Source organism: Macrotis lagotis, chromosome 2 (genome assembly GCF_037893015.1).
Source record: "Macrotis lagotis isolate mMagLag1 chromosome 2, bilby.v1.9.chrom.fasta, whole genome shotgun sequence".
NCBI classification, from domain to species: Eukaryota; Metazoa; Chordata; class Mammalia; order Peramelemorphia; family Peramelidae; genus Macrotis; species Macrotis lagotis.
In genome coordinates this window covers 241,194,305-241,207,692 of record NC_133659.1, presented here as the reverse complement: position 1 = coordinate 241,207,692, position 13,388 = coordinate 241,194,305, and the positions used below count along the sequence as shown (strand labels likewise).

General features: G+C 39.2%; 1 protein-coding gene across 5 annotated transcripts in view; it reads left to right on the top strand.

Annotated features, from left to right (window-relative positions):
• The window catches only part of MINK1 (misshapen like kinase 1), a 58,772-nt gene that overhangs the window by 27,891 nt on the left and 17,493 nt on the right, over positions 1 to 13,388 (top strand). For 4 of the 5 annotated variants that reach the window (XM_074225411.1, XM_074225410.1, XM_074225413.1 and 1 more), the window contains exons 2-12: positions 4,870 to 4,935; positions 6,746 to 6,802; positions 6,881 to 7,006; positions 8,517 to 8,627; positions 9,016 to 9,106; positions 9,527 to 9,657; positions 9,977 to 10,031; positions 10,199 to 10,277; positions 10,593 to 10,768; positions 11,181 to 11,250; positions 11,752 to 11,965. In XM_074225411.1, coding sequence (XP_074081512.1) covers positions 4,870 to 4,935; positions 6,746 to 6,802; positions 6,881 to 7,006; positions 8,517 to 8,627; positions 9,016 to 9,106; positions 9,527 to 9,657; positions 9,977 to 10,031; positions 10,199 to 10,277; positions 10,593 to 10,768; positions 11,181 to 11,250; positions 11,752 to 11,965 — 1,176 coding nt within the window. Of the gene's footprint in view, positions 1 to 4,869; positions 4,936 to 6,064; positions 6,179 to 6,745; positions 6,803 to 6,880; positions 7,007 to 8,516; positions 8,628 to 9,015; positions 9,107 to 9,526; positions 9,658 to 9,976; positions 10,032 to 10,198; positions 10,278 to 10,592; positions 10,769 to 11,180; positions 11,251 to 11,751; positions 11,966 to 13,388 lie in introns of those variants that run through there. The other variant, XM_074225414.1, reaches the window with a different exon arrangement.

Here is a 13,388-nt window from a genome sequence, read left to right as displayed (position 1 = left end):
AAACCACTTAACCAAGATCAAAAGAAATGTAGTAAATTGGGAAACAATCTTTACAACTAATGATTCTGACAAAGGACTCATTTCTAAAATATACAGAGAACTGAGTCATATTTTTAAAACAAAAAGCCATTCCCCAATTGACAAATGGTCAAAGGATATGCAAAGGCAATTTACAGATGAGGGGATCAAAGCAGTCCATAATCATATGAAAAAATGCTCTAAATCATTAATTGTTAGAGAAATGCAAATTAAAGCTTCTTTGAGGTACTACCACACACCTCTCAGATTGGCCAATATGACCAGAAAGGATAATGATCATTGTTGGAAGGGTTTTGGGAATTCTGGGACACTATTAATTACACTGTTGGTGGAGCTGTGAACTCATCCAACCCTTCTGGAGAGCTATTTGGAACTATGCCCAAAGGGCAACAAAAATGTGCATACCCTTTGACCCAGCAATACCACTACTGGGTCTATATCCTGAAGAGATGATGTAAAAGGATAAAAACATCACTTGTACAAAAATATTTATAGCAGCCCTGTTTGTGGTGGCAAAGATTTGGAAATCAAGTAAATGTCCTTCAATTGGGGAATGGCTTAGCAAACTGTGTTATATGTATGTCATGGAACACTGTTGTTCTATTAGAAACCAGGAGGGATGGGATTTCAGGGAAGCCTGGAGGGAGTTGCATGAACTGATGCTGAGTGAGATGAGCAGAACCAGAAAAAACACTGTACACCCTAACAGCAACATGGGAGTGATAATCAACCTTGAAGGACTTGCTCATTCCATCAGGGAACAATTTTGGGCTGTCTGCAAAGGAGAGTGCCATCTCTATCTAGATAAGGAGATGTGGAGTTTGAACAAAGTTCAAGGACTATTCCTTTTAATTTAGAAAAAACAGATATCTTATTGTCTCATCTCTTAGACTTCTTGTCTCTTCTTTAAGGATATGATTTCTCTCTCATCACACTCAATTTGGATCAAGGTACAACATGTAAACAAAGTAAAGACTGATGGATTGCTTTCCGTGGGTGGGGTGGGGGGAGGAGGGAAGTAAGATTGAGGAGAAAATTGTAAAACTCAAATAATATCTTTAATAAAAACAAATTTTAAAAAAAGAAAACTCATGGGGGAAAAATCAATTATATATATATTTTCACCTAAAACAATTTCTCTAGGATTTCATCATCTAGGGTATCTCAAAAATCAAGTCCCAGACATAAACTTTTTCTAGGAATTCAAAGAACCTAGTTTACCATACTTAACCTCATTGTCTGAAAGCCAGGCAGGTTAGATTTCAAGGAAGAAAAGTTCTCCCCTTTCATTCAGTTCATGGAGTCCTTCCTTTGGGTGAACTGGGATCTTCACCCTCTGGATGCAGCAGAAAAGAAAATCTGGCATCAAAGCTTACTTTGTCTTTCAAACCTCTAGCTTCCATGGCCTTTAGGACTTTTTCCAGTGCCACTTATTTCCTACCCCAGGATAAGATCCCCTCCATCTTCTTTCCCCCAGAGCTTTCTTTAAGTGGCCTTGGGCAAGCCACTTAAAAGCCTTAAAAAGAAAAAAAAATAAGAACTATAACTATAAGCCAGATATTGTGCTAAGGGTTGGGAATACAAAAATGAAAATTATATAGACAGTTATAGTTCTTTTTTTTTTTTTTTTAGGTTTTTGCAAGGCAAATGGGGTTAAGTGGTTTGCTCAAGGCCACTTGTAGTATCCTGTAAGTATCACAGGATACAACTTCACCATCTGACATGAGGTTAGGCCTAGGACTTGATGGTCTAATCTTATTCTTCCTTGAGGAGGGACCATCCCTCAGTGGGCCTTACATTCTCTTCATGGTGATTCTGAGGTCCACTCATTGTATTAACCTCATTTTTCATCTTTAATTGATATCTAATTACCCTTCTACTTTCATCTATCTTAGCCCTACCCCAGGCCTTCCATGTCCCACTATGACCTCTAGAACCCCTACTTCATAATTAACAAATGTTCTTTCTTATTAATCTCTTCCTTTCTCACTCCTTCCATCTTCTGAAACTCAGTGAGAATTGAGAGTTTGCTGGTGACTCTGCTTTTCATACAACCATTTCTCAATTAATGGTTGCACTTTTCTTCACAACCCATAGTTAATTAGGATGTGTGTCTATGAGAGAGATGTGGTGTAGGAAGAACTGATAGAACTTGGCATTTATAGGCAATGAGAGAGTGAAAAGTAAAGGATGATACTGAGATTTCAAGCCTGGATCAAGAGGGAAGATGGTGGTATCTTTGGCAGGAATAGGAGAGTTAGGAAGAGTGAAGGGGATAATGAATTGTGTTTTAGATATGATTCACTGGGGCAGTGAGTAGAGCACTGGGCTTAGAATCAGGAAGGCATCTTCATGAGTTCAAATATGACCTCCTACACTTACTAGCTGTGTGACTCTGGACAAGTCCTTTAACCCTGTTTGTCTCAGTTCCTCATCTATAAAATGATCTGGAGAAGGAAATGGCAAACCACTCCACTATCTTTTGCCAAGAAAACCCCTCAAACCCCAAAATGGACACGACTGAACAACCTAAGATATTTTAGGGACCTTGAGTTCAAGATATCCAAGGCATTTGGAAATGACTTTGGAGTAGTTCAGATTCACAACTACAAAATTGCCTTTAACTCCTGCTCCCTCCCACTAGATCCTGAATTTTGCAATTTACATCTCTTTGATATCTCTTGAATATGCCCTCTTCTCTCTATTCATGCATCTACTTTGTTCCATGTCATCTTTTGCTGGACAATAATTCTGATTTGTCTCCCTGCCCCTCTCCCCCTCCAGGATCTGCCTCTCCCTTTACACAGGCTAGCCCCTGGACTCAGAGGATAACACCTTCCCCTTTGGTTTCATGACCTCCTTTACTTCTCTCAAGATTCAGCTCAATACCAACTTCTATAGAAAACCTTTCTTGATTTCTAGCCCCCTTCCCATTGGCCAGTGCCCTCTCTCCCCAGTTGCCTTTTATAGTTGTGTGTGTGTGTGTGTGTGTGTGTGTGTGTGTGTGTGTGTGTGTGTGTGTACATTGTCTTCCCTGATAGAAGGTCAGCTCCTTGAGATTAAAGACAGCTTCACTTTTTGTCATTATATGTCCTTCACCCATTTCAGTTCCTGGCATGTAGAAGGCACTTAATAAATGCATGTCATCTCATTTGTGAAGGAGTACTTTATTCCCATTTTGCAGATGAAAAAAACTGATGCTGAAAAGAGTTAAGTGACTTGCCTTGGATCACAAAAACAATTAGTATCTGAGTCAGTGCTCTCTCTTTGCACTGTAACACTTTATTGCCATATATGGGGGGGGGTTAAGGTTTTTTATACAAGTGATGGCTTATAGGACAGGAAAGAGGGAAGTCATATATTTAAATCAATTTGATATTTAAACAAAATGCATCATTAACATTTTTTAAAAAGAAAAGACAGATATTCTCAACACTTCTATCTTCTCAAATCATACAAGGATACTGGGGAAGTCCTCAAAGCAGCATAGGAGAATCACTGATTACCATTAATTCCCGTACTCCTAAGTGCTTGAATAAATTCATTTCAAATAAAGAACGTGATCTACCTGAAACAGAGTTGATGGTATCAGAACACAGACTGAAACACATCTTTCTTTTACTTTATTTCTCATAAGGTTTTATATTTTTATGGGAGAGAGGGTATTATCTTTACTCTTAAAACAAGAATATTTTAGTTATGTGTAAATAAAAAATAAATGAAATCTTAAAAAAATAAAATTTGTAAAAAAAATTCATTTCAATTTTTAATAAGTGCCTACTCTGGGACGGCTAGGTGGCGTAGTGGATAGAGCACTGGCACTGGAGTCAGGAGTACCTGGGTTCAAATCCGGTCTCGGACACTTAATAATTAATTACCTAGCTGTGTGGCCTTGGGCAAGCCACTTAACCCCGTTTGCCTTGCAAAAAAACTAAAAAAAAAAATTGCCTACTCTATGCCAGACATTGTGCTAAAGTTGGGAATACAAAGATGAAAATTATATAGACAGTTATAGTTCTTTTTGTTTGTTTGTTTTAGGTTTTTGCAAGGCAAACAGGGTTAAGTGGCTTGCCCAAGGCCACACAGCTAGATAATTATTAAGTGTCTGAGGCCCGATTTGAACCCAGGTACTCCTGACTCCAGGGCCGGTGCTCTATCCACTGCGTCACCTAGCCACCCCAGCAATTATAGTTCTTTGTTTCTTACGGCTTATATTGCAACTTGGGTAAAACATGGATAACCACCCATAACGCAGATAAGTATAATACAACTTAGAACATGATTAGGATAAAGGACTCATACTGAACAATATGTTCTGCAAAAGTATAAGAGAAGTCAGTTTTATCTTAGGCTGGGAAGATCAGAGATGGCTTTACGGAAGTGGTTACACTTAAGGTGAGGAAGGGGGAAAACATTTTAGTAAAGAGGAGACATTCTAGGCAAAGGAGAGTGGCTCTGCGAGGATACCCCAATGTGGATAATGGCACCTTCATTTTGCAGAACTGAAGGGAATATGACTAGGAAGATAAAGGCAGGTTGTAGTCTATGGAAAACTCTAAATGCCAAATTCTAAAAAGTTTATATTTTCTCCTAAAGTTAGTAAAGAACCATTGACTCTTTGAGTAAAAAAGTAGCATAATTAGTCCCATCCATTGAGATAATTATTTTGGCAGCTGTGTGATTGGTTCCTCCTCCCTTTTTAAACTCTCTGGGAATTGTCAGTCCCATACTCAGAATGGATATACTTCCAGCTTTACTCAACCTTAATCTACATTCCTTTAGCCCTAATACTTTTTTTGTTTTCCTCCTTCTGTTCCCCTACTCCCCCAGGATCCTGCAGGAATATTTGAGCTGGTGGAAGTGGTCGGCAATGGTACCTATGGACAAGTGTATAAGGTAAGACTTTAGAGGAAAGAAAATGGGACCTGTTTCTAAAGGCTAAGAAAAGTTGATATGTAAAGGATATGAGTTGAGGGTATTGGTAAAGGGAAGAAGGGTGAGGGGATCAGTGGGAAAAAGCAAAGAGTTTTTTGCCAACCTCTCTCCTTAGATAAAGTTAGTACAGTTCCTGTACTGACATTATGTTTGAAACAGACCTGGGCCTGGGCAAGTGGTACTGTGGAAAAGAAAAACAGCAAATCCAAAACTGGAACTGGGGAGGTGGAGACTTATGTGTTCAGAGGAACTGGATGGAGGCTTAGAGATCATCTAACCTACTCCTCTTATTTTGCAGATTTAAAAAACTAAGATCCAGAAAGGAAAAGATTATTGTGTTAGGAAGTGTGGGGTGTGTGGTGTCTGTGTGTGTGTGTGTGTGTATGACAATGACAGAGCATTCAGGGTTTGTTAAAGGTTTGATTCTCTATATGTTACTTTAATTCTTCCCACAGAAGCGGTGTTTTTATAGATTGATGTCTCCCCCCATTCATTTAATAATGGATACAAAAGGGACCAGTGAGAATAGATGGTTCACTGTAAACACATTTTTTCACTATGAAAAATAACTGGATTCAAACATCCTGCTTCCCTACTGGAAAAAGATAACTCATCATTTTGATGAGGGAATAACATGGTATAGTAGAAAGCACTGTGGTTCTTAGAAAAACTGACTTTGAGTTTTGACTGTTGTTTACTAGTTGTATCACCTAGAAGAAAATCACTTAACCTGTTTTAGTTTTCATATTTATAAAACTGGGGGTGCCACCAATTGTGCTTATAATGATTGTGTTGTCATATGGAGACGGAAGTTCTGAGTGCGTGTTTGTAGATCACCTTGGGTCCACATACATTCTCCTATACCTTGTCCCTATACACATATATCATATTCTCTTTGTTGCTTTAGAAAGGTGTGCACATACCCCTTCTTAAAAGTTCTTTGTGGTTGCTATAGAAATAAAATTTTTATATTCTCCCTGCTACTGTGTACTAGAGTCTTAAATCATTGTTGAGAGTAAAAATAACCTGGGGACTGGCAATCCTTGTGTCTATGCCTGTGGGAGCTGTCTTCCTCTGCTTTCCTCTTTAGGAAGCTTCAGACACTGAGTTTCCCCTGTAAGAGCTTTGGAAGGTTTACTTCAGAACGCTTGACTGGTGGCAAGGCAAGGGGAGCAGGAAGGATGGTGGGGCCCAGTCTATAAAGGTGGAAGTATCTTTCCTTGGTATCTTTACCTATATCCCTTTTGCCATTTCTAAAGCCTTTCCAGCTCTGTCTTTTGTTCTTCTCTCTATTCCAATAACAAAAGCTTGGAAATATATCCCACAAATTAGGGTAGAAAGAGGGATACAGGAAAGAAGTCAAAGCCTTATACATGATCTTACTTCAGTGGGGTAGAGAGCATTTGGGCAGCACAGAAGAGGATGAGGTAGGATGCCCTTTACCTTCTTGCCATATTATCCCAATCAGCTTCCAACATCTTGAGCATAAGGGTCTTATTTTTTCTTCTATTCATATATTATATTATTCCAAAAGGCAGACTTCCTCATATTTCTTTTTCCTGGAGTTGAAGGAATGAGCCTCACATCTACCCTTTCTTGTCCCATTTATAATCAACAGCATGTAGTAAGATTCTAACCAATATTAAATGATAATACCTTCTCTTTCAAAATTAAATGATCCATATGGAAATCAGCTGCATTATCTTGGCTCTATTATATTGTGCTCTAGCCTCTAAGTAATGCCTAGATAACTAATGTTTCTGTCTCCCAGGGTCGACATGTAAAGACAGGGCAGCTGGCTGCCATCAAGGTCATGGATGTCACAGAGGTAAAGAGGTCAGGGAATATTGGGTGGAAATGGAAATTGGAGAAAACCCTAGGACTTACCTTCCTTTACCTCAATTAGGATGAGGAAGAAGAAATCAAGCAAGAAATCAATATGCTGAAAAAATATTCCCACCACCGCAACATTGCAACATACTATGGAGCCTTTGTCAAAAAAAGTCCCCCTGGAAATGATGACCAGCTCTGGGTAAGCCAAACCTCCAAGCTAAAGTCATCACATACCACCCTTCTAAACATGCTTTTTCTGTATCAAGATAAGTAACGAATCTGGAATCTATGCTTTTCTCCCCATTACTCAGCCCAAATGGTTTTTTCCCCTTCTCTAAAATCAGATAGTATATTTGGTCTGTGGCACATCCTGAAATTATATTTAAAATTACATGAACTATATTGTTTTAGTATTTGTTTATTGTAAATCCATGTGTTCTGTGTCTTTTTAGCTGTTATAAGCTCTTAAAGACTGAGTACACCTACTTGAGCTCCATTCTCAATTCTGCTGATTCCCAGAAGGTGATTTCAGACACTTTCCTTTCCTGGAGCTTCAATTTCTTCACTTCTAAAGTAAAGAACTGACTCTCTAAGGTCACTTTGAGCTCATTAATTTGAGGTTAAGGGCTTTTTTACTTTGCATTATTCTTAATTCAGTTCCACAGATGTCTGTTAGTCACCTACTGCACACAAGAGTCCCATTCTTGGTGACTGGGAGAGAAAAAGCACATTCATCAATCCTTGTATTTTGTAGTTTATGCCAGGTAGGTTGATCCTGGTTCATGTGCCTGGGGAAAGGCTGCCTTGAAGAGTCAATTTTACATCTAACTTTAAAGAATGGGTAAGGATTCAGGAGTGGGGAAGGAAACAAGACAGCTAGAAGTAGCCTTCTAGGTCACCTGGTTGGAAGCTTTTAATTTATAAGAAAACCAAGGCCCAGAGAGCTGTGTGACTTGCTTAGATCACAGAGAGGCAAATCATACAGTCAAGATTTGAATTCAAGTCTTAGGATTCCATATCCACCATGGTTTCCACTCGAAGCATATGGAATAACATGAACAAAAACCCTGAAGCAGGACAGTATAGTGTCTTTGGGGGAGAGCTAGTAATCCCTTTTGGCTGAAATATAGTGCAAAAGATGGAAGTAGTATGTGACATAGAAAGGTCAGGTGGTTCCTATTGGACATTGCTACCAAATAAATTGTATTAAAGGTCCACTGAACATTTTTGAACAGAACATTGGCATGTCAAGATCTACATCTTGTCATAATAAATATACATATTTAAGTATAGTGTATTTTGTACTTAAAATAAATGTTTATATTATATAATATAAATATATGTTTAAGTATATAGTAGTTACATTAATTGGAATTTAATAAGCACTAATTAACTGGAACTTTATGAGTTATAAATTGACTTTGGAGAGAAAGGGCCATGGTCATTCCCCATCCATTTGTTATTTTAATGAGTCACTGTAGACTCACTTCCTTTCCCTATCCTATAGTCCTTTTTTTCCTAATTCTAAAAAACTATTCATTAGTTTTCATACTATCTAATGATGGTCTCCAGCCCAGGTCATCTTCTTACCCCGAGATCTGACTAGGATCTAGAGTGATTAATTGAGCCTTGTCCTTCCTTAACTGTTAAGGGAGAGGATCTACCAGACTGATGACTCAATCTTTGTTTGCTCCCTCCTGGGTCTGTAGCTGGTCATGGAGTTCTGTGGTGCTGGTTCTGTGACAGATCTGGTGAAGAACACTAAAGGAAATGCTCTGAAGGAAGATTGTATCGCCTACATTTGCAGAGAGATCCTCAGGGTGAGAGACAAACCCTCCCCTATCCTCTTTCCCCCACAAAAATCTTTCTACAATCCCAGGCTATCTTTCCCTTGCTCTGAGAACCTCTATGGGCAGGGTTCTAGAATAAATTCCTGCTCTGGTAAGAGAGAGACCGCTACCCTAGGAGTCATCCCATTCAGCCATACCTACAGACATGATAATATATTTCCTCTCTAAACCTCCCCCCCCAATATTTACAACAAGTTTAGCTTAATTGTCATTCTGTAAAATATAGAGTACCCATTCTTTCCAGTCAGTTCTGCCCAAGCTAATCTTTTAGATGTTTACTTTTGCTACTACAGTTCCTTTCTTTTTTTGACCCTCACCAGCACCAGAAGCTCACCTTTTCCACCTCTACCCTTTCTAGGGGCTGGCCCACCTCCATGCCCATAAAGTAATCCATCGAGATATCAAAGGCCAAAATGTGCTGCTGACAGAGAATGCAGAAGTTAAGCTAGGTATGGAAATTCCTTCTGGGATAGATGGTAGGTGTCTTTCCCCTTTCCTGTTTGAAGAAGAATCATAAAGTCTTCTTCCTCCTCTGTTCTTAGGCAAATCCCCAATGTCCATTAGAAGCTCAGGCCCACTACCCTTTTCTCTTCTTCACACCTTTACTCTATTGTCTGCTCTCCATTTGAAAAGTTGTACATAATGAATACTCCTTTCAGCCAAAGCTGCTTCATGTCCCCTCCCCTTTATTTTCCTAGATATCCCAGGGCTTCTTCTTAGAAAGTAGATAATATGTAAGGAACAGTACTTAAGGGTACAGGCACATAGGATGTTGTATTAGTTATACAGTGGAATGAAGTGGGGGAGATTCTTCCCTTCTGGTTCCTTTCTCATTCCTTCCTTACCCCCCTCTCCTTATATCTTCCTAGTGGACTTTGGAGTGAGTGCCCAGCTGGATAGAACGGTGGGCAGGCGGAATACATTCATTGGTACCCCTTATTGGATGGCCCCAGAGGTTATCGCCTGTGATGAGAATCCTGATGCCACCTATGACTACAGGGTACTAACTTGAGACCTTAGAAAAAAAATAAATTGAAAGGCTGGGGTGATGGCAGGGAGGTGAGAATAATAGGACTGGAATTCAGAAGAAAAAATATGGAAGTAGGTAGAGATTGGAGGAATTGAATAGGACTGGACAGAGAGGAGAAAGGAAAGAGGGTATAGTTTGGACAAGAGAACAGACAAAGGAAAGAATAGTAATGAGATCAAAAAGAAGGGCCCTGGAAATAAATATATGTGTGGAAATAAAAATATGTGGGTCAAGGGAGGGGGGGTTTCACAGAATAGGAGCCCTCATAACTCTGGCCTTTCTCTTGCAGAGTGATATATGGTCTCTAGGAATCACAGCTATTGAGATGGCAGAGGGAGCCCCCCGTGAGTAATGGGGAAGGGAGGAGGCAAGTTTTAAGGTGGGAGGGACCCAAGGGAGGATAACCCAACTGAATTCAAAGATAGGCATATTGGGAAGAGATTATTAAATTATCAGAACAGGAATAGAAGGGGAGATGTGTAAGGACTCATGGTCCTTCTCATCTTCCTAGCTCTGTGTGACATGCACCCCATGCGTGCCCTCTTTCTCATCCCTCGAAACCCCCCGCCGAAGCTGAAGTCTAAGAAATGGTAGGTGCCTTTAGGAAATGGGGATTCAGCAGGGGGTGGTGTCTGAAAATAGAACAGAACCTCCTTTTCCAGCTTTGTAAAGAGTTGAGCAAACCCTAGAGTGTGAACAGCAGAGTGGGTTCCATAACTGGGTATTGCTGTGAAGAAAGGAATAACATAAATACTTTGAAAATCTTAAAGCACTAAATTAATAAAATAGTATTAGTAATAAACATTATGCAATTTGTTAAAGTGTGTTTAAATTCCTGAGGATATTGTTCCAAGATGAGGTCCAGAATTCTTTCCTTCCCAATGTGTCTCTTTAAACACTTACAGGTCTAAGAAATTCATTGACTTCATTGATACATGTCTCATAAAAACATACCTGAGCCGCCCACCCACTGAGCAACTTCTCAAATTCCCTTTCATCCGGGACCAGCCCACAGAGCGACAGGTCCGAATTCAGCTTAAGGACCACATTGACCGTTCTCGAAAGAAAAGGGGCGAGAAGGGTCAGTAGGGGAAATGAGGGTTGAAGGGTGGGGATTTCAGTGTCCAATTATTTTGTTCCTTACTGTGACCAGCCCTAAGCTTTCTCTCCTTACACTCCTTTGTCCCTCCTACTCTAAGGAATACCTAATCATGAACTTTGAATTCTAGAGACCCCTTTGCTCTTACAAGATTATTAACACTTAATCTAAACTAACCATTGACTGAGCTCCTACATATTCCCATAATAACCTAGGTTTTTGCCAGAGTCCCAATTTTGAGACCTCTAGTTGGAAGAGGGTAGGTAGCCAAGTGGAAAGTTTAGAGTGGTGGTCTCCTTCAGATCTAGCCCAAGATTTATCTTCATCTTATCAGGTCTTCCTAGGTTAGTGTGAGGGGAACTTCATGAGGCAATTAAGGGTTTCTCCCTTGCAGAGGAGACAGAATATGAGTACAGTGGCAGTGAAGAGGAAGATGACAGCCATGGAGAAGAAGGAGAACCAAGGTAAACTTGGCGAATGGGAAGGAGCTGTTGCTTAGGCTAATGGGAGTAGTTTTGTAATCCAAGGGGGAACTCCTAATCTTAGAAGTATAAGGGAGATGTGTAAGCAAATCCATACATGCTGAGAAAATGTGGAGTGAATTATGAGAAAGAATTATCAAGTAAAGTTTCCTGGAAGGAGAATTATTTGATTTTGCAGTTTAGGAGAGAAGCAAGTTAAGACAGGAAGAAGGAACAGTATCTCAAAAAGCCAGTTATCTCCAAGACTTGGATTTAAACCCATTTTATGATTCTTTTGTTTCCAAGTCCATTGCTCTTTCTAATACATTTATATTTGTACAAAGTTTCAAAGGTAAACGAGTATAAAGACCAGAGATTTAGCTAAGTAGAATGGAGTCAAAGGTAAATTAGGCTGTTAAATTAGGAGGAATCAAGAGTAGAGGGACATGTAATGGGGGGGGGAGTGTGTGTGTATGTCTAGTTTCACGTTTCCTTTCTCCTTAGCTCAATCATGAATGTGCCTGGTGAATCAACGCTCCGACGAGAATTCCTCCGTCTTCAGCAGGAAAACAAGAGCAACTCAGAGGCCTTGAAGCAGCAGCAGCAGCAGCAACAGCAACAGCTACAGCGTGACCCAGAAGCTCACATCAAGCACCTTCTCCATCAAAGGCAACAGCGGATTGAGGAGCAAAAGGAAGAAAGACGTCGCGTGGAGGAGGTTGGCACCAAGTCTGGGAGGTGGCATACTCTGGGAAGAATCAGTAGAACTCGTTTGGGTTGGGCTCTTTGTACTCCACTTAGTCCAAATCCTACTCCACAGTTCATCTTAAATCTCCTTCATTATCAATTATCAATGTTCCAACTTATTTTTCCTTGAGTTATAGGGAAGGGCATTTTTTCTTTTGGATCTCAGTCTCTGAAATTGTTCCAGGGAACTTGAAATCTAGATCCCATTCCTATTGTAAGCAGAGGGTCTATACCATGGCAAAGGTAGAGACCTCAGGTTACAATCATTTCTTTTAAGATTCTCTTTTTCACTGTTCTCCATTAACAAAAAAAAATTGGCAGATACCTAGTTTCATCCCCCTCTCATTGTCCCCAATAACTTCATTGCTGCATGTCTTGCATTCTGAGTCTTATAGACCATCTTATAAATATACCTTACTTCTTTTTTTTAAATTGACTTCTTTTTATCATTGTTTAACAGTATCACTAGTTGTCATTCCATAATTTTCTTCTATTTTAATATCTTAATGTCTCCTTTTCTCCTTCCTTACCATCCAAGTCAGTTGTCTTATCAAGCGATTAGTGATTTATAAACAAACACTTAATAGTACTTTAATTATCACCACCATAATATTAGAAATAATTCTATATCATAAAAGATAATATCAAGAAAAATATGTGATGATAAAAGGAATTAGGCTAGTTATATATATGGATCATGTGATGGGAATGAAGCAAAACAGATGGACAACCAGAGTTCTATACCAGTAAAGTGTCAGTAAGATCTAGAGATGCCTCCTGTATGGAGATCTTTTGTGGAAGATTTATGGAAGAACATGAACAAGAATCATATTCCCTGAGAAGACCAGAAAGTTATTCTGTTGGGATGTGCTGCTAATGAACTAAAGCAGAACCACCCCTGAAGTTAGAGAATAACAGTTATATTTACATAGCACACAAAGTGTTAAAAGTACTTTCCTCTAACCCTATGGGATAGGAAATGTAAGGACTAGTGTCCCTTTTTGACAGATGAGAAAACTGGGGCATAACCACCTAAGTGACAGGGACTTGAATCCAGATTTCTGGAGGAATTGTTTCTATAATGAAGCCCTGCCTTAATACTTTTATTGTCTTAATGTGTTAGTTTGGATTTTTCACATATAGTCTGGTTCATAAATTAATTTGGACTAATTTGGGGGAAAGGCAAGTCTGAGTTAGTGAGAAGTTTAGTGTTTAAGAAATACATTTTTATTTTATATGCGAACTTCAAATTGATGGCTAAAAATTATCTAGTGCTTTTTAAAGAATTGATGAGCATCATTTGTAATTTTCACATTAATTATTTCTAGATAAATAGGCTTAAATAGGACCATCAGAATTGAAGACTAAAAGAAACCTTAGTGATCATCTAATTT